The 21,963-nt window shown below is 37.1% G+C and overlaps 1 protein-coding gene across 2 annotated transcripts in view; it reads right to left on the bottom strand.

Moving 5' to 3' along the window:
* The window catches only part of LOC126106905 (zinc finger CCCH domain-containing protein 14), a 239,044-nt gene extending 224,739 nt beyond the window's left edge, over positions 1–14,305 (bottom strand). Inside the window, exons 1-3 of one of the 2 annotated variants that reach the window (XM_049913322.1) lie at positions 13,985–14,305; positions 13,821–13,863; positions 7,255–7,431 (exon numbers count right to left, since the gene is read on the bottom strand). In XM_049913322.1, coding sequence (XP_049769279.1) covers positions 7,255–7,431; positions 13,821–13,863; positions 13,985–14,023 — 259 coding nt within the window. In that variant the 5' untranslated portion in view covers positions 14,024–14,305. The remainder of the gene's footprint in view (positions 1–7,254; positions 7,432–13,820; positions 13,864–13,984) is intronic. The other variant, XM_049913321.1, reaches the window with a different exon arrangement.
* Between the last annotated feature and the right edge of the window lie 7,658 nt (positions 14,306–21,963).

Raw genomic sequence — 21,963 nt, forward strand, 5'->3', positions numbered from 1 at the left:
ACCATATGGAATAGGTTCTGAGATATGTGAATGACTCACCAGTATGTCGTCCTCAACAGCAAGTGTTCAACAAAGACAAGGACATCGTCAGGAGTGCCCCGTGGAACTGTGAAATGGACCATTATTATTTTCTATATACATAAATAAACTGACAGACAGGGTGGGCAGCAATCTGCGTCTTTGATGGTGATGTTGTGTACGGTAAGTTGTCGAAGTTGAATGACTTTAGGCGGATACGAGATGACCTAAACAAAATTTATAAATTATAGAGTGCGGCAATCAGTTGTCCTTTTTTAGATTTTATAACGCAAATCCAGATTTCGGCTAGTAGCTAGCCATTCTCAATGCACTATTTTTTATTCTCGATGCACATAAGTCCCCGTTGTTCAGGCGTCAGTCACAGTTCTTTGAGTATTCGAAGAACGTCACTCAAAGAACTGTGACTGACGCCTGAACGACAGGGACTTATGTGCATTGAGAATAAAAAATAGTGTATTGAAAATGGCTTGCTACTAACCGAGATCTGGATTTGCATAATAAAACCTAAAAAAAGCACGACTGATTGCTGCACTCTATAATTTATAAGTCACGTAACAGTCGCCGAGTGCACCCACATTCCGAATGGAAGGTAACCTGCTAAACAAAATTTCTATTTGGTGTGATGAATGGCAGCTAGCTCTAAATGTGGAAAAATGTAAGTTTATGTGGACGATTAGAAGAAACAAAGCCATGACATTAAGATACAGCATTATTAGTGTCCTGCTTGACACAGTCAAGTCTTTTAAATATATGGGTGTAGCGTTCCAAAGCAATATGAAACAGAACGAGCATGTTGGATTGTGCTAGGGAAGGTAAATGATCAACTTCGAGTTATTGGGAGAATTTTTGTAAAGTTTGGTTCATCTGTAAAGGAGACTGCAACAGGATTCTAGTGTGACCTATTCTAGAGTACTGCTCTAGTCTTTAGGATCTGTACCAGGTTTGAATAAGGGAAGACATGAAAACAATTCAAAGGCAGGCTGCCAGATTTTTTACTGGTAGGTTTGAACAATAAGCAAGTATTACTAAGCTGTTTCAGGAACTCAAATGGGAAATCCTGGAGGGAAGGTGACATTCTCTTCAAGGTACACTATTGAGAAGACTTAGAGCACCAGCATTTGTAGCTGACTGCAGAACGATTTCACTGCCGCCAACATACATTTTGGGTAAGGACCACAAGCTACAAGAAAATAGGGCTCCTACAGAGGCATATAGACCGTTGCTTTTCCCCTCAATCTGTGAGTGGAACAGGAAAGGAAACGACTAGACGTGGTACAGGGTACCCCCCCCCCCCCCCCCCACCACAAACCATATGGTGGCTTGCAGAGTATGTACACTCCTGGAAATTGAAATAAGAACACCGTGAATTCATTGTCCCAGGAAGGGGAAACTTTATTGACACATTCCTGGGGTCAGATACATCACATGATCACACTGACAGAACCACAGACACATAGACACAGGCAACAGAGCATGCACAATGTCGGCACTAGTACAGTGTATATCCACCTTTCGCAGCAATGCACGCTGCTATTCTCCCATGGAGACGATCGTAGAGATGCTGGATGTAGTCCTGTGGAACGGCTTGCCATGCCATTTCCACCTGGCACCTCAGTTGGACCAGCGTTCGTGCTGGACGTGCAGACCGCGTGAGACGACGCTTCATCCAGTCCCAAACATGCTCAATGGTGGACAGATCCGGAGATCTTGCTGGCCAGGGTAGTTGACTTACACCTTCTAGAGCACGTTGGGTGGCACGGGATACATGCGGACGTGCATTGTCCTGTTGGAACAGCAAGTTCCCTTGCCGGTCTAGCAATGGTAGAACGATGGGTTCGATGACGGTTTGGATGTACCGTGCACTATTCAGTGTCCCCTCGACGATCACCAGTGGTGTACGGCCAGTGTAGGAGATCGCTCCCCACACCATGATGCCGGGTGTTGGCCCTGTGTGCCTCGGTCGTATGCAGTCCTGATTGTGGCGCTCACCTGCACGGCGCCAAACACACATACGACCATCATTGGCACCAAGGCAGAAGCGACTCTCATCGCTGAAGACGACACGTCTCCATTCGTCCCTCCATTCACGCCTGTCGCGACACCACTGGAGGCGGGCTGCACGATGTTGGGGCGTGAGCGGAAGACGGCCTAACGGTGTGCGGGACCGTAGCCCAGCTTCATGGAGACGGTTGCGAATGGTCCTCGCCGATACCCCAGGAGCAACAGTGTCCCTAATTTGCTGGGAAGTGGCGGTGCGGTCCCCTACGGCACTGCGTAGGATCCTACGGTCTTGGCGTGCATCCGTACGTCGCTGCGGTCCGGTCCCAGGTCGACGGGCACGTGCACCTTCCGCCGACCACTGGCGAAAACATCGATGTACTGTGGAGACCTCACGCCCCACGTGTTGAGCAATTCGGCGGTACGTCCACCCGGCCTCCCGCATGCCCACTATACGCCCTCGCTCAAAGTCCGTCAACTGCACATACGGTTCACGTCCACGCTGTCGCGGCATGCTACCAGTGTTAAAGACTGCGATGGAGCTCCGTATGCCACGGCAAACTGGCTGACACTGACGGCGGCGGTGCACAAATGCTGCGCAGCTAGCGCCATTCGACGGCCAACACCGCGGTTCCTGGTGTGTCCGCTGTGCCGTGCGTGTGATCATTGCTTGTACAGCCCTATCGCAGTGTCCGGAGCAAGTATGGTGGATCTGACACACCGGTGTCAATGTGTTCTTTTTTCCATTTCCAGGAGTGTATGTAGCTGTAGTAAATAAGGTATGTGCCAATAAGCGTGTGCAGAAATTTCAACCCCAGTTCTCATTTGCATCACTCGACAGTCACATTTAATGTTGATTATGTTGCAGTTCATAAAACTTGTTATCTCAAAAACCCTATATGTCAAAGGCAAAAATCTCATGGAGCAAAATGCAGCAAGGGAACACTGACAGTGAACTTGTGTTGTACTTCAGGTGGTTCTGAGAAGTTCAAGCCATTAGGAACTGAAAATATAAAAATCCACATTGTGTTAAAAATGTCAACCTACTCAATTTGTCATGCTACTATGAGAACAACAATAAAGCTTAACTGGCCAAATCTCTCTTCCACAGCTGGCTCTTGAAGTTCAACAACAAATGTCAGAGGAAGAGAAATTTCTGTTAACTCCGGACCACTGCTCAGCGCATCAGTTCGATAACCTGGAACTTCTGAACAAAGAAGTTGTATTCTTACCAACCAACACCACAAGATGTCTGCAACCATCGGATCACGGAATAATGAACTCAATGAAGTCCAATAACAGATGCCAACTTGTCACAGTTGCCATCAGTGTGATCGAACAACAGGAAACAGTTCCACATTGGAATGTACTGCAAGCTGTTGGCAACATAGCTGCTGCTTGTGATGAAGTTACAAGAGACACCACAACCAACTGTTTTAAGAGGGCCTGGACAATGCTGCTGAAACTGAAGAGGGAACCTACGATCCACCATCCAAACTTACTTGTAATGCGGATACAACTTTGTACTCTGACACTGCTCTTCTACATGCTCACACCTGTTCACTGTCTACAGGGAATAGTGGTCGCAGACAGACAGCAACATCTGTGATGCCAACGAACCAGTCATCAGTTCTTCTGACAATGTGGAAAAGAATGGTAATGTTTTACCATCATCTTCCGAGGAGGAACACAAAGATAGGACATCAACATCCCATGCTGCTGTTCTCCAGAGATTTGCTGCCACTTCTGACACCTTCACGGCATTTCAGGTTGCTCTGGATGTGGTATCTTCAGAGAGTGACTTAATATTACAACCAACAACCCAACGAACAACAACCAGTGTTTTTTTACAGTTTAATGTACAAAAGAAAATTAATAACGGATAAGAATTGTTGTAAACTACAACATGGGTTCTCCTTAAAATGTAATGTGTTAAAGGAGAGTACAGTAAAGTATTTCTTCAGATTATCACTTGATTACATGATGCACTAATTCAATGGGTACAATATTGTTCCACTATACACATGTCATTGGATTATGTAAAGAAAAAAAAAGGAAAGAAAGGAAGGGAAAGAAAGAAAGAAAGAAAGAAAGGGAAAGAAAGAAAAGGACAAGCCTCTGACAGTACGTCACGTACTTCCTCAATTAAATAAACATCAGATACACTGTTTTACACACACAGTGCAGTTATTTTTATTTTTTCTTAGAGGTGAAGGAAATAGAGGGCCATCATAAGTTGGTACCCACAACAAGGAAAAGTGAACTTGACAGGCATACATATTTGCAAAACGAAAATCTTTTAATTAAAACTTCTTTAAATCGAACTGGCTGTAATTCAGTGCCTCAAAATTCAGTTAAACGAGGCTATATTGTGTTGCCCTGTGACATGGTCACAGTAAGTGTGCATGTACACCACTTTTATACAGCTGTGGAACTCTATAACTGAGGTTTCACTTTCTGCTACCTTTACGTTGAGCACCTAAGTTACTGGTGAATACAACACCTAGTCTACAACGATTTTTTCTACTTGTAGTATTGTGGTTGCAAACTGCTGAGTACACTATAAATTCACTCTCATTAACTACAAACATCATTAGGACATATGTGTATTAGCACTTAAGCGTAAGAATTCTTAGCTCCAAGAAGAGGCTTCTACGAGACGTTTGGTTAATAACTTTACTCACTATTCTTAGTGTACACTTCTGAAACATAAATACTTTTTCTACCTTATGGGCAATGACCTACATGGAAATGACAAAGTATGCCAGAAATATTACTTGCAGGCCAACACAGGAGAGAGATTTCTGAGTACAAAACATGCAGAGCCATGCTTTCTGGCTGAATTCTCCACATATCGTTGGCATCGAAATGAAGCCACATCCAGTGGGTGTCTTCATCTTTACTTCTTGCATAAGTAAGTCAATTATTTGTTTGGAAATGCAAAATTTGAGAATTTACAACACTAAAGTTTAAGCTGGTGATTGTGAACCAGTTGTAAACCTGTTCCATTACTTTCCTAGCTGTGTCTGGTATGGCTGAGTACAGGCCCTAAAAACATATATCACCAGCAAATACTAAAATTTTTGAAGTCTTCCAGTGTCACTTGTACACTGTTATACGTAAACAAGACCAGGAATAGGTCAACCACTGAACCTGACTCAATATTTAAATTCATTCCTGCCACATCGTGTGCCGACACGGCCCTCTGTTAACCGTTGTTAAGGTACAACTCCATCTATGCGAGGGGATGACCTTAAATGTTGTGCTATTTTAATTTCCCTAGCTATATACCTGTAGTACATACAGAACAATGAGGTCACGAACTCTAGTATCACTTTGGGGGTTAGGGAGGGAGTAGGAGATAAGGATTGGGTGGGGGGAGGGACATGGAGCAGGATTAGAATCATTTGCAGAGGAAGGCCATCTGAACAGTGCAGAAACAACACCAAAAAGGCTTTACCTGGACCAGAATAACAAAGTGACGGTCAGTTAGTCATTTATACGATAACAAGCATAGTGACAACCGATGCGAGGATGAGTTTAATCACATCCCTGTGCAGTGCAGTTCTCACATCACTCTTCTATCGCAGATGCTGGCTACCAGTCAACTGTGGACAAGAACTGTCACCTTTAACATAAATGCTGTGATTTGTTCTTATACGGTTTATTTTTCAGGCGGTATGTTTCTTTTATACTGTGTGTGAAAGTATAAGGGGAGGCAAAAAGTAATAGGACTTTTACAATCTCTCGCCAGAGCTCAGTAACATTGCTAATATCATTCTGTACAATGCATTAGTCGTCGTATTGCAGCTCCAGTGTTGATCTGCACCAAGGAGGAAATGAGGGCAGTGACTCGTTTTTTTGTCTGCGGATGATATTAAGCCTGCTTAAATTATTTGTCAGATACAAGCATAGTATGGTAACAGCTGTTTATCGCGAAGCAAGATCTATAAGTGGATAGAGTGCTTCAAACAGGCAAGAACTTCTCTATGTGACAAGGAAAGATAGGGGCAGGGCATCGATGTCAACAAGGCTAAGGACAATTTGGAAGTTGTTGAGGGTATGGTGATGGAAAACAGTGGACGAAATCACCAACACCTTATATATCAGTCACGGTTCAGGTTATTCCATCTTACAAGACTCAGATCCAAACATCACAAATGGTTCAAATGGCTCTGAGCACTATGGGACTCAACTGCTGAGGTCATTAGTCCCCTAGAACTTAGAACTAGTTAAACCTAACTAACCTAAGGACATCACAAACATCCATGCCCAAGGCAGGATTCGAACCTGCGACCGTAGCGGTCTTGCGGTTCCAGACTGCAGCGCCTTTAACCGCACGGCCACTTCGGCCGGCTCCCAAACATCACAGAAAGCTGCAAAAAGGTGTCATTCTGCAGCTAGATAATGCTTAGACATATTCTGACAAAGGCATTCCCATGTTTGGACCATGGGAGGAAGCACTCATGGTTACAAGATTTGCATCCGGTGCAGAAGTCACTGATGTGGTGCATTTAAAAAACTTGTGAAATGTTGGACAAAGTGTGTTGATGTGAGGGGAGGTTAGGTAAAAAAATAATGTGTGTTTCAGTTTCTCATCAGAACAAAATTCCTTTACTCAAAAGTCACTTTACTTTCTGACCACTCCTCATAATCGTGCAGTTTCTCAGGAAAGTGGTAAGACTATTACAGTCCTGCAAAGTAAACTCAATACTGCATGCTAACATGCAATATATGTACTCATAACAGAACTGCACAGCTACTGCTATCAGAGCCATATTACACTTCTGTGCAATGACACACTGGGTCAATGGAAGTGTCCGATTCCACCCGTTTGCTTTGACTCATGACGTAAGGGTGTTGTGGGGTGTGACGTCATTACGGTGCGGAGTTTGAGTTGGTTGTGTTTGTAGACGTATTGTTGTGTTTGATTGCATCGTGTGTGTGTGTGTGTGTGTGTGTGTGTGTGTGTGTGGACAGGGTAGGAGAGCACCTAATGTGTCATCCTTCACTTGACTCTGAATGGTAAGTTTTATCCTCCATACCATTATATATGAACAAACCCCCCCCCCCCCACACACACACACACACACACACACACACACACACACACACACACACACACACACACACACACACACAGAGAGAGAGAGAGAGAGAGAGAGAGAGAGAGAGAGAGAGAGAGAGAGAGACAGAGAGAGAGAGAGAGAGATATACCTGTTAATGTTTTACTGTTTACTGCCGCTACCTCCTGTAGCCTGCTCAGTACTTGCTGTAGCCAGTTTGTGAACTGTTCAGTACTTTTTCCTAGGAAAAGCTGCAAGTCGTCGGCCATCTGAGACTTGCTGCGCTTGTTTGCCACCATCACCATAACATAATCTGGTAGCTCTTCATCTGGAACGAACCATATGTGTTACTTGTAATGCTTTTCATGATGTAGTGAAAAAAATGAGTAGCTGTTCATTTAAAATTACTGCCACAATTATGACCTTTAGGGTCAATCAATACCAAGTGGTCCAGCGCTGGTTGCTTGACCATCTCAGAAAAATTTTATATTTGCTGGGTGCATTCCCCTATGTTTAGTAGTCACAAAAGTATTCTTTTTTTAATTTATTCTTTATTATTTTGAAATGGTGGCCATATTTGTTCCAGGCTGCATGCATTTTTGCGTGTCTGCAAGAATTTACATTTTTTACAATTATTCAGTAGTGGATTGTCCTAAGCCTTTCAGATAAAATGCATTTAGTTCAACACACACTGGGTTACAAATTAACATCATTATCACTTAGCTGAATGTATTCTTTAATATATTTTTAATAGTTCAAAGTTATCAGCCACAAACTAAAAGAAACTCAATTTTTGAACAGTAGTTTTCCAAAGAAAGATTAATTTCGCAGCTGCAATATTTTTTCTGCGATTACACTGCTTAGTATAGCTACTTTTTATAGAATATCAATGGTGAGCAGCTTGCTCATAAAAAACACCTAAAACACTTTTTTAATCTTTCCATTTTGTGGCCTGCAATATCTTTGTTGGGGGACCAGATAAAAATCTGAAAACTTCACAGGTAATAGACCTTTATGATATCAAACTTCAGTATAAATTTCAACTTTGAGATTCAATTGGAGATCATGCGGGGGGGGGGGGGGGGGGGGGGGGGGGGAATGCAAACCCGAGTCAAAAATACATTTAACTTCTGTGATATCTAGGCTTTTGGAATAAAATGTATCAGTTACAGCGCATAATTTAATCATATCTATGATTACTTTTTTTTATTGAAAATAAGCCTACTAATTACATTATATTGTTCTCTTGTTATTTGTTTTTAGTACATCGCTCATTGAACTTTTGAGAAATTTGTTCACTCAGTTTGAATGTTACATTACAAGTTCACCAAGTCACAGTTGCAAATTCCATGGGAGACAGCTTCCTTAGTACTATTTTAAGTGGCATCCAAACTTGATCCTCCTCAATTTTTACAAAGATGTCCTTGGTCCTGGAGGGTGATAAAATACAACATGTACATCTTTGTTTTGACAGTGAATATTATCAACTTCGCCGATCCACCAATGTTCATTGTAAACACAAGCCACTATGCCTTTATTTTTAAGAACCAGTTGTACAAGTTTTCCACACTGATGAAGTTCACTATCAGGCGAAGTTGATGTGATCTGACACTTCATTAAGTTGTGTGAATGGGGTACAAAGTAGATACAACTTGAGAAAGCCTGGGTATATCACCTGCTAGTAAAATTAGAAAACTAAGTCAAGATAAAAGACCAAGTGCCTTGAACACAAAAATTGAGAAAGCGGCGGCTACAGTCAAAAAGAATTTGGAATTTTCATTTCAAAATACAATTTGTACTAAAACAGATGGAAGTTCTAAAACTTCACCAACCAAATATGATGATTTGATAGAAAAACTAAATGCAATAGTTTACTGCCGAATTCTTGGAGTCGATCAAAAGTTAGTGATGAATTTAATGTGTCAGAACGTCTTGTTAAGTTAACAAGGCAATTAGTAAGAACAGGGAATTTTACCAGCATTACAAAAGAAAAATGCATCTAATTTGGTAGATGAAAACACAATCAATAAAGTTATTAAGTATTATGACGATGACAATAACAGCCATTTGATGTCTAGCAAAAAAGACTGTGTTTATGTGAAAGAAAATGGTTCTAAGATTCAAAGAGAAAAAAGGTTAATATTGTGTAATTTAAATGAACTATTCACTGAATTTAAAAAAGAAAATCCTGACATTAAAATTGGAAGATCAAAGTTTTGGTAGTTGAGACGAAGATGGTGTATTGTTGCTGGGGCATCTGGCACCCATCATATTTGTGTTTGTATCATCAGAATGTAAAGTTGATGATACATGGGGCCAATCTCAGAGTTGACTATAAAGACCTTTCGGAAGTTATGGTATGCAATATTGACAGTTACAATTGTATAATCAAGGGAAAATGTGAAGATTGTCCAGGCAAACAAGCCTTATTTGACATGTTTGAAGAATACAAAGAAGATGATTTGATACCTGACAATATTAAATACAAACTGTGGACGACACAAGACTGAACTGAAATAGTGACAGTCATAAAATCATGAGAAGAGCTTTTTTGAAGTGTTGGTGGCTAACCTTGAACATCTGAAAATACATCATTTTATTGCAAAAGCTCCAAGTAAATTTTTGAAAGACAAAAAGCAAACCTTGGCAGCTGATGAATGCTTAGCTCTTGCTGACTTTTCGGAAAATTCCTTTGCTGTTCAAGATGAAGTACAAGGGCACCACTGGGTAAACAAACAGGCCACAGTTGATCCATTTGTATTCTATTATAAAGATGAAGATAAACTAATCAGCCACAGCTTTTGTGTCACAAGTGACTACCTTGAACACAACACTACAGCAGTGCACATTTTTCAACTAAAATTAACACACTACATTAAACAGGACTACCCTTCCATAAAAATACTGATTTACTTTTCGGATGGGGCAGCAAGTCAATAAAAAAAAATAAAAAAATTATTAACATCTCCTTTCATAAAGAAGATTTTGGGTTTGATGTAAAATGGCACTTTTTTGCTTCGTGCCATGGAAGAATGCTTGTGATGGTGTCAGGGGGACAACAAAGCGAGCTGTCACAAAAGCAAGTCTGCAGCTGACCGATCACAATCTTATCATAACATCTCGAGAAATGTTTGAATTCTGTAAAAAACATATCAAAGGAATTACCTACGTTTTTGTACAATGTGAGGAAATACAAGAAGTCTACGACAGTGTCTTTGAAGGAAAGGTACAACACTTGTCAGAAGATTAAAGGCACTCAATCTTTTCATCCTTTTGTACTCCATTCACACAACTTACTGAAGTGTAAGGTCACATCAACTTCGCCTGATAGTGAACATCAGTGTAGAAAACTTTTACAACTGGTTCTTCAAAATAAAAACATAGTGACTTGTGTTTACAATGAACATTGGTGGAATGGCGAAGTTGATAATATTCACTGTCAAAACCAAGATTTACATATTTTATTTTATCACCCTCCAGGACCAAGGACATCTTTTTAAAAATTGAACTGGATCAAGTTTGGATGCCACTTAAAACTGTACTAAGGAAGCTGTCTCCAATGGAATTTACAACTGTGACTTGGCGAACTTTTAACATCCAAACTGAATGAACAAATTTATCAAATGTTCAATGAGTGATGTACTAAAAAGCAAATAACAAGAGAACAATATAATGTAATTAGTAGGCTTATTTCCAATAAAAAAAAGTAAGTAATCATAGATATGATTAAATTTTATATTGTAACTAATATATTTTATTACAAAAACCTAGATATCACAGATGTTAGAAAACATATCTTTGACTCTAGTTCGTAATTTTTTTTCCATAACTTCCAATTGAATCTCAAAGCTGAAATTTATACTGAAGTTTGATATCATAAAGGTCTATTAACAGTGAAATTTTCAGATTTTTTTTTTTTGTGCCCCAACAAAGATATTGCAGGCCACAAAATGGAAAGATTAAAAAATCCATTTTTAATATGGTGTATTATTTAAGTGTAAGCTGCTCACCATTAATACTCTATAAAAAGTAACTATACTATACAGTGTAATAGCAGAAAAAATATTAAAGCTGTGAAATCAATCTTTCTTTGGAATACTACTATCCAAAAATTGAGTTTTTTTGTTTTGTGGCTGATAACTTTGAACCAGGCCTATTAAAAATATATTAAAGAATACTTTCAGCTAACTGATAATGATGTTAATTTGCAGCCCAGAGTGTGTTGAACAAAATGTATTTTATCTGAAAGGCCTAGGACAATCCACTACTGAATAATTGTAAAAATGTAGATACTTGCAAATATGAAAAAACACATGCGGCCTGGAACAAGTATGACCACCATTTCAAAATAATAAGCATTTTTTTTAAACAAATTCTTTTGTGACTATTAAACATTGGGGAATTCACCCAGCAAATATAAAGTTTTTCTGAGATGGTCAAGCAACCAATTTCTTTTCTTTTTTTTGTTCTTGGACGACTTGGTATGGATTGGCCCTTTACTGTCAATGAAACATTTTCTAGATTAAGATAACTTGTGGCAGCAGTTCAACAAAAAATTTGACCTTCCTTTCATATTTAACACACTCAACGAAATATTAATAAACAATTCCTTTTAACTCACTGACTTTCAAGCTTCCATATCCCATTTTGTAACTGTAAGTACTATTTAATGGTTACAGAAATTGTTTTTCCAAGCATATTGAACTGATAAATTATGAGATAAACTTAAAACGAATACATCAAGATACACACTAGGTTTTACATACTCTGCAGTGTTGAATTTTAGTTGATTTCCTCAAAATTTACAAATCTTTGATTTGTTTAAAACTAGACTTTAGCAACAGAGTTTTCAAAAAACATCTTTCTCTGCCTCCGCATGTGGCTATTATTAACTCTAGGGCACAGTCAGAAAACAAATACAACTGTAATACAATAGCTGTTAGTCAAATAACATATGTTCATTGGAAATACGGAAGCGTCCGATCCCTCCCGTCTGCTTTGACCCATGACGTCACAAATATGGAGGAAACAAAAACAAACACACACACTTTCCACAAGAAGCCTAATGACACTAACGGGACAAGCACGGGAAATGGGGTGTTTTGGGTGGTGGTGGGGGGGGGGGGGGGGGCAAACTAAATATAAACAAATTTAGACGCCTTGCGTAGCTACAACGTGTAAGTGAAGACAGCCATGCATGAATACCCACCCACCTCCCCAGGGGTCGTAACCCCTGCAACCCATAGAAGATAAAGATGCTTCAGTAGCTGATTAGTGTTTTTTGTCTTTTTTAAAAAAAAAAATCTCACGGGATAGAACGAACAGATCAGAAAGATAAATATAATAAACTAAAACAGAAATTGGAGGAAACAGATAATTAAAATAAGTAATAAGAGTTTTTAAATAAAAAAAAAAATCTCACGAGATAGAACGAACAGATCAGAAAAGTAAATAAAATAAGATAAAACAGACTGGAGACAGCCACACTCAAACCAAACTCCGTGCCGTCATGACGTCACACACAACACCCTTACGTCACGGGTCAAAGCCGATGCGTGGGATCGGACGCTTCTGTCGACCCTGTTCATTTGTACAGTCATCTGTTAACTGTTTTCTCAATAAGATAAGATACTATAGTACTATAACTATACGTCCTGCAGCATGCAGGAATTACATTAGAGCCTACAGTAAAATAAAAACTGTATGTACCATTGAGTAGGCAATGAAACACGCAACGGGCAGAAATAAGGGCAGTTTTTACCTATTTTGTCTTTAACTGCTTCATTCACATAAAGCTAATGCAAGGGAATTTTATAAAGAGGCCAGAAATCCACAGCTACAAGGCTTGAAACAGGGCAGCATTGACACATCTACTAGATAATAACTAGCTAAAATGTAAGGTAGCATTAGTATTTGTAACATGATTCTTTCATATAGCGTTCATTAAAAAATGATGACCGTGCCACTTGGGACCTGTGGAATGGTACATTAGCTTATTTGTTTGAGTTTTAAATATCTGTCTTGTAGTGTGACATGTTCTACATCCTGGAGGACCTCCTCACTGCGGATCAATTGGAATGAAAGTAAATCTAATCTATCCAAGAATGGTTTTTGATAAGTTTAAATGTCTAGAATACAGCATAACAGGCTGTACAAATAGGGCTACTTCCAACAGAATTGTTTGGAGACAAATTTTCTTTACCATGGGCTAGTTAGCTATACAAACTAAGCTACTGTGTGCCACAAACTATTAGGAGCTCCGTTACTGTGAAACGTTTAATATAATGGAGAATCATTATTTTGCAATATTGAAGTTCCTGAATTCAAATAGCAATTCTGGTAGGTTATGTTTAGTCATGATTGTCGTATGACATAAGCCTGGTACTAAAGCTACTAAACTTGAAGTTACAGCGCTAATGTGTCTTTCAAATTAGTTTAGATTAATATTATTCCAAAGATCACAAGTGCGACACTTCGTAATGATGTGCAAAGTTTCAGTTTAACTGAAAGTGTCTTGATGTTTCATAATTAAACGGGTGTCTTTTTTCTAAATTCGTGTGGTTACTAATTTACATGTAAACGATCGATTATGTACACTAGTAACCAAAAAGTAATGTTCATAACTTATTCTTTCCGTCATTCGTTGTTCAAGTTAATCAATATATCGTACCTAAATGCATGCAACTTTCGAAAATCAACACTCTTATCATTACTTACCTACATACGCTCCCATTTCCATCAGCTTCGATTTTATGGCAGCCTATGGGAAAGTAAGTGCTATATCAGTATTTTCCTACTTTGACAACACAATCATAACATTGAGTACCGGAAAGGTCTTACTGTTGTATTAATTCGTATACAAAATTTTGTTAAACACTTACTCGAATTTTTGAACTAATTTCTCCTCCAATTCCTTCCATAGTTAAAATGATTCTGTTCTATATAAGCCAACCAATGAACTACGAAACGTGTTTTATGTGATCATAATGAAACAAACCCTAATTGATTTTCACCGACTTGTTCGCCGACCCGTGTAACACACACACACACACACACACACACACAAACAACACTGTCCAGAAGGAGTATGACCAACAGAACAACGGGACGTAAATCGGTTTCATGCGGTTGCAGTGTCTCAACTGGTAGTTTCTCTTATTGTTCTAACATTGTACTACGACCAGTCAGATACTATATCAAGCACAATGTTTATGCCACACTAAGTTAAGGAAACAGGTATCAGTTCGTGCTTAATGAAAAAGAATTTATTTGCTGTAGTGGTACTACAGCTCACCGCCTATCGTTATTCTCCTGTTACCTACTTGCGGGCGCATGGTTTAAATTGTTCTCCCTGACGATTAGAATCAGTGACCCTGGATAAGAATATAACAAATGTAATCAATGTCTAGGGCAGAAACAGTAATATGGTATGTATGAAATAGAGAAAATTTTTACGGTGTATAAATCAAAGAAAAATCTAACCTGAAAAATGGAGCATTCCTGCAAGGTATAATAGCACCCATGTATTATCTGAAAACCCATAAAAATATTTGCAATAATGTCAAATGGAAAAAAAGTACAAGTATTGCGTAATTCCATGTATGGCAAACTAATAAAAATATACTTATATTATAGTATAAAATATTAGTAGTCGTACGTAAAGATATAATGGTTTTAGTGTTCTTGCAGCTGTGAAATTATTTTTTATTACATAGCTTGTGAAATGAAATGGGACTGTATGGACTACAAACTGGCAACTCGGTGATTATTTAAATAAAGAATTAGTCCTACGCTCTGTCGTCATCAGGTAATCAAAATTATCTTTCGGGTCTGAATGCTATCGGAGGCATATTCAGATAAGTGGTCAGTCATGACTAAAATTAATGTGGGTCTAATCCACAAAATTTTCAACCATTGTTTTGAAATTGTTTTAATTGCGTAAAAAGATGAATAATTTTTTCCCGAAATTCTAGATGATAACTGAGGAATTTTTTCCCCATGGAATCTTTCTAAATTCATAGTGCTTCTTAAAAATGTTTTTTTTCTTTTCATTGTTGAAAGCAGTGTTCTGCCTGTGATGTAATCATAGGATTTTTATCAGACTTGTAATTTCACTAAGAACAGCACCTACATTATTACATTGTCTTACTTAAAACTAGTTAAGCATTTTTTTAATAATTAGCAGCCGGTAAGTATTTAATAGAATAATATCTTTCATTATATCATCACACATACAGTCTCACACTTTCTTAGTTTCTGGCATGAGGTCTTTGAAGGATTCTCAAAGACTTTGGGATTCTCAATTGTAAAAGAACAATTTTGAAATATTTGGTAATAGCCAACCAGTTGCAAAATACAGGTTTGTTGAACCTTGACCATAGTTTCGACAGTTTTAAAATGGTATTCTTAAGAAGGTACTGTACATAGTATCAGATTGTCTATTCCAATGTACTGACTCTGTGTATTATATATACATGTCATTCACTTAATCACTATTTAAAATACATGATTTAAAAGTAGTAGCTCTCTACTGTAGAGCTTTGTCTTGAAATTTTTAAAATATCACATATTAAAATTTTTAAACTAGCAGACATTAAAAATTTTAAGCCAAATCTCTACAGTAGGAAGCTACTGATTTTAATCTTGTATTTTAAATGGTGATTAAGCGGATGAGAATATTATGAAAGAGATAGATTGCTACTGACCATATAGTGGAGATGTTGAATCACAGACGGGTACAACAAAAAGACTATGAAGCACATAAGCTTTCAGTAAAAAGGCCTTTATTGGAATTTAGACAAAACACACACACACACATGACCACAGACTCTGGCTGGCAGGACCTCCCCCCCTCCCCCCACACACACCTTTTACAGATTGCAATAATAGAAATTCTTCTATGAAATACAAGGAGTTGTCAAGGCGTCTCTGTTTGTTTTCAAATTTTATTTTGCTGTGTGTCGGAATTTTATATCACTGGGTAAGTGATGGAAAATTTTTGTTGCGGCATTGTGCATCCCTTTTTGTGCTAAGGGGTCATTCCATCTCAAATCAACTAACAGTCTGAACCTTAATATCTCAGATTTGGGTGAATTTTTTTTTTCAGGTAATGTACCCACAACACTAGTTTAAATTTGAAATTTCAAATTTTTCTGACCTTTGGTTTTTGAGTTTCAAGGGTTTAAAAATAAAAAAAAATCTGTTTTTGATCAATCAATGATTGTTTTAAAATGCTGTAGCTCAAAAACTATACAACCTAGAGAGCTCAAACTTGCACCATTGTTTTTCTCTAAACATTCCCTTCAAATTGCTATGTAACATGACTATGGTACCTAAATCTGAAAATTTTAAACTATGCAAAAAAACCATTTTTTGAAATTTCCAAAATATGTAGCCTCAGATTTTTTTATAAAAATTATATGTGTTGTCCAGTCTAACTGACTACATGCATCCGAAATTTCAAGATGGGGTCTCAATGGGTTCTTAAATAAAATAATATTTTACTACCGCAATACACACTAGTGAGGTGAAAAGCAGACTACTTCTAGGCTACGAATACTAAGGTAGGCCTATGTAATTCTAACAAACTTAAATTATTATGTTAGCCTTTTTGTGCAACATTACCCTATTATTGTTTGTTAATTCATTAAATGATATTTTAATGCGAGAATAAAATATATAAAAAATAATAACTTCAGAATCTTACGATTTTATATGACATTCACTTGTTATTATAAAAAACTTCAGTTTTTCATATAGGGTCATGCCTCTAGTTTTGGCTACAACCTCACTTATGGCCACCTTGATGTAACGGGTGCTATTTTAAGCTCCTTTGGAATACTAGCAAGTCCTACCATAGATTATAATAAGCAATATGAAATGTGCTATTCAATTGTCTATAGAAACATTTCTTTGTTTGGTCTTATTTGAAGTCACCATTTAATGAAAGCTCTGTGTTGCAGAAGTTGAGTTATGTAGTGTTTTTCTTCAAGCATTAAACAATTTTTAAATTTTTTTTTTATTTTTAAAATTTTTTTTATACAAAGCATCAGAAGAAACTTAATTTATTGAGAGGTAAGATTGAGTATTATATTTTCATTTCCTACAAGTTAAACATGATAAAACCTAAAAACATGTCATTAATGTGGGCGTAACTGGGGCCGTGGCCCTACATTAAAATGTGTATGAAATAATCATAGAAAAAAAAAACTTATGAGTGCTCTATATTGTACTGTGTTTTAGTGTTAAGTTGTCCAAGTGATCTAGTATAGAGCGGTGTAGTCTTAGTGTATGCTGTGCCATGTATGTGGTAATATATCAAACGTCATAAAATATGATTTTTTACCATATTTATTTTTTCTAGAATGTTCCAAATAATAGAAATGTAGCTGTTTAAGTTATATATACTTTTTGTAGTAGAATTTGTTACCTTACAGAAATGGTATCTCAGAATAACTGGGCTATTATTGCTGCTAAATGTTGTAACCCTTTTAAAGTAGAACAACATAAGAAAGTCTGTGTACAATCACTAAGGAATATAACAGACTGGATGTGCTCTCTAGACTTAGGAATCATTAGTGGCATGAAAATATGTGATGTATGTAGGATAAAGGTTAGTGACAAACACAAAACAGAAGAAGAAGTTTTACCTTGCAGTAGTGAAAATGTAAACGATTCTTTTATTGATCCTCAATCTTCCATAGACTATTTGAACAAGTCACTGGAACTCATTGGTGAGTCACCACTCAAGAACAAAAAGTTTGCTGTGTCTACCTACACAAAGAAAAAACTTGATAAAATAAAGTGTAGCTTAGAAAAGAACTTACTACCAGAGTCGAGCCCTGAAGAAGTTATTACTGAACATTCCAAAGGTGAATCGGAGATTATTCAACAGTTAAAAGAAAAGTTTGCTCAAACAACAAAAAGAAGTGAAAACATGATGATTTTGTCTCTCTTACCTATGAGTTGGAGCTGTCAGAAAATAGAAGAAAATTTGGAATGACAAACTACATGGCTCGTGCAGTCAAACTGTTAGTAAAAGAAAAAGGAATTTTGTCAAATCCTAATCCTAAACCTGGAAGAACTCTGTGTAAAAGACTTCTACAATTCTGACGACGTTAGTAGAATGATGCTGGGGAAAAAATATAGTGTAACCATAAGAAATAAAGATGGAAAGATCCAGGTTCAAAAGAGGCTAGTGTTGGCAAATTTGCAAGAAATATACTAATTATTTAAGGAAAAGATCCCTGCAAACAAAATTGGGTTTTCCTAGTTTTGAGAATTAAGATCAAGGAACTGTATCCTGGCTGCAAGAAGTGGCACACATACTGTTTGTGTGTGTACCTTACACCAAAACATTAAGCTAATGATGAATGGTGCTAAGATGCAAAATTTTGTTTTGGATGGAGATAAAACTGCTTTGAAACCTTATCATTCCTGCCTAATCAAGATGATGTGCAATCCACCATCGCAACAATGTTTTATGGATATTTGTAAAGAATGACCTGGTGTCTCTAGACTATTGAATGCAAAGTTGACTGACAATATGATGGATGAAGTTACCTACAAAAAGTGGGTAACTGTAGATAGGTGTTTGATGGAAACTGTAGTAAAAAGTACTGACGACTTTATGGATGAGTTTTTGGACACTCTAATGAAAGTAAAAACTCATTGATTTATAGATAGTCAGCAGAAAGAATAAAACAGTGAAATTAAGGACAATTTAACTGAAGGCCATGCAGTAGTCAACTGGGATTTTGCAGAAAACTACTCTTTCGTAGTACAAAATGAAATACAATCATCCCACTGGACTACCACCCAACCTACACTGCATTCTTTCATCATATATTATAAATGGGAGGGAAAACTAAAACATCTGCAGTATGTCTTCATATCAGATTGCCTGAAACATAATACAGTCGCTTTCTATGTATTCCAGAAAAACTGCTGGAAACCATAAAGCAAACCTTGCCCTGTACACTTAAAAAGATTACTTACTTTTCTGATGGCAGCACTGCACAGTATAAAAATAAGAAAAACTTCCTTAATATGTGTTTGCATAAAACTGATTTTGAAGTTGAGGCAGAGTGGGAGTTCATTGCAACATCCCATGGCAAGAGTGCTTGCGATGGCCTTGGCGGAACTGTTAAGCGGCTAGTTGCTAAAGCCAGCTTACTAAGGCCATATGACCAACATATCTTAACGCCCATATCACTTAATGTATTTGCCATGGAAAACATAAAAAACATTAACTTTGAATATTGCACAACAGAGAACTATGAACTGACCAAAGAATACTTACTTTCTCGATTTAGTGAATCAAAAGCGATTGTGGGAACACAAATGTTTCACTCATATAAACCCTGCAATGAGAGTCAAATTACTGTCAAGCCTTATCATTTTAGTCTGGATGAGCCTCTTGAATAAGTGACAACACTGAACCAAATAACACCGTCACATATGGAAAATATTGCTGCTGGTTTTGTGACAGTAGCATACGGTGACTCTTGGTAGCTATGATGCATTGAAGAAAAATACAATGACATGTACTGAATAAATTTTTTACACCCAAAGGGTCCAGCCCAGTCTTTTTACTATCCACAACCAAGAGATATATTAGATGTCCCAGGAAATACTCTTTTGCAAACAGCGAATCCAACAACAGCTACGGGAAGAACCTACACTTTAAGTGCTAAAGAAATGAAGTTGTCTTCTCTTGCTTTGGAAAAATATCTTAAAAGATCACAAAAGAAGCACATTTAAATGATGTTACACCTACCTTCACTAAACAGTAAGTTGTATAAATACCATGTGTATTAACTTTGTAAATACCAATTAGTATTAGAAATACAGTTCTATTCATGCAAATATCAACAAGGTAATCTTTTTCCCAAGTGAAATTACTTATATGCCAATTTCCAATATAAGGAACTTGCCGTAAATAATTACAAATAACACTGGAAATCTAAGAGAAAGATAATCTCTGCCATTTACAACTAAGAATGAAGGTGAGTGGCGTTAATCAAAATTTTAACTTGTAGCATGTATATTATCAATTAAAATGTGTTCACTTCCTTCTGATGCATAGTTAAAAGAATCATGAACATTAAATTAAAACAACACTATATCATTTAATGAAAACAATAAGAGGGCAATGCTGTATAAAAAGGCTAACATAATAATTTAAGTTTGTTAGAATTACATAGGCCTACCTTAGTATTCATAGCCTAGAAATAGTCTGCTTTTCACCTCACTAGTGTGTATTGCGGAAGTAAAATATTATTTTATTCAAGAACCCATTGAGATCCCATCTTGAAATTTTGCATGCATGTAGTCAGTTAGACTGGGCAACACATATAATTTTTATAAAAAAAAATCTGAGGCTACATATTTTGGAAATTTCAAAAAATGTTTTTTTTAATAGTTTAAAATTTTCAGATATAGGTACCATAGTCATGTTACATAGCAATTTGAAGGGAATTTTTAGAGGAAAACAACGGTGCATGGTTGAGCTCTCTAGGTTGTATAGTTTTCGAGCTATAGCATTTTTAAAAAATCATCAATTGATCAAAAACGATTTTTTTTTATTTTTAAACCCTTGAAACTCAAAAACCCAAGGTCAGAAAAATTTGAAATTTCGAATTTAAACTAGTGTTGTGGGTACATTACCTAAAAAAAATTCATCCAAATCTGAGAGGTCACGGTTCAAATCATGTAGTATAATTGGTTGATTTGACATGGAATGACCCTAAGAACAACCTTAATGTGGAGGTAATGAATGACATTTTTTCTTGTGATATTGTAATTATGTACCTCATTGTTCCTTTAGAACTGTAGGGGATTATTTACAAGAAACTTCATGAGGGAATAAATATACTGTGAATCAGTAGTCAGAATGCCCAACTCCCTAAACAGATGTTTACAAGATTATCATGGGTGAGCAACATACATTATTCTTACAGCATGTTTTTGCGCAATGAGGACTTTATTTTCTTAAAGATGAATTACCCCAGAACATATTCCATGTGACATTATTGAAAGAAATTATGCAAAATATGTTAACCTATTGATTTATCTCTCCCCAAGATTTGCAATGATAGCTATGTGCAAATATGGCTGAACTAAGTTGTTTTAGGGGCTCCAAAATGTGTTTTTCCAATTTAAATTATTATCTATCTGTATGTCTAAGAATTCTGAAGTTTTCATGCTATTTATTTTTCTTCACTATGTGTTACATTTATCATTGATGTAGTACCTCAAGATATGCAGAACTGAACATTTTGTGTCTTTTTAAAATCGAAAGTGATACCATTTGCAGAAAACCATTTCTTCTGGTTATGTATGCATGCTCGGACTGATTACAATACTTGTGTCATCTAGGAAAAAAAAAAAAGAAACAAAACCTAATTCTCATTGCTGTCTATTAAATGGAAGCTCATTTACATGTATAAGGATGAATTGTAGACCTAATATTGAACCTTTGGGAGCCCCATACATTATTTGTCCACTATCAGAATTATGTCCTATTATTATGTTGGTTGAATTACTAATTACAGCTTTATGCATTCGTTTGGTTAAATACGACATTGTCCATTTGTCAGTTATGCCATTAATCCTATAAAACTTAAGTTTATATAGGAAAATACTGTAATTCACACATTCAAGTGCTTTACATATGTCACAGAAAATGCCAACCGGTGCCATTTCATTATTTAATGGTTATAAAATCTGGCGAGTGAACACGTAAATGGCATTCTCAGTATAGCAACCCTTCTCAAACCCAAACTTTAATTGACCGATATTTTTGTTGCTGAGGTGAGATGCTACTCTAAAATACATCACCTTCTCAAAAATTTTGGTA

The sequence above is a fragment of the Schistocerca cancellata genome, chromosome 10 (genome assembly GCF_023864275.1).
Source record: "Schistocerca cancellata isolate TAMUIC-IGC-003103 chromosome 10, iqSchCanc2.1, whole genome shotgun sequence".
NCBI lineage: Eukaryota > Metazoa > Arthropoda > Insecta > Orthoptera > Acrididae > Schistocerca > Schistocerca cancellata.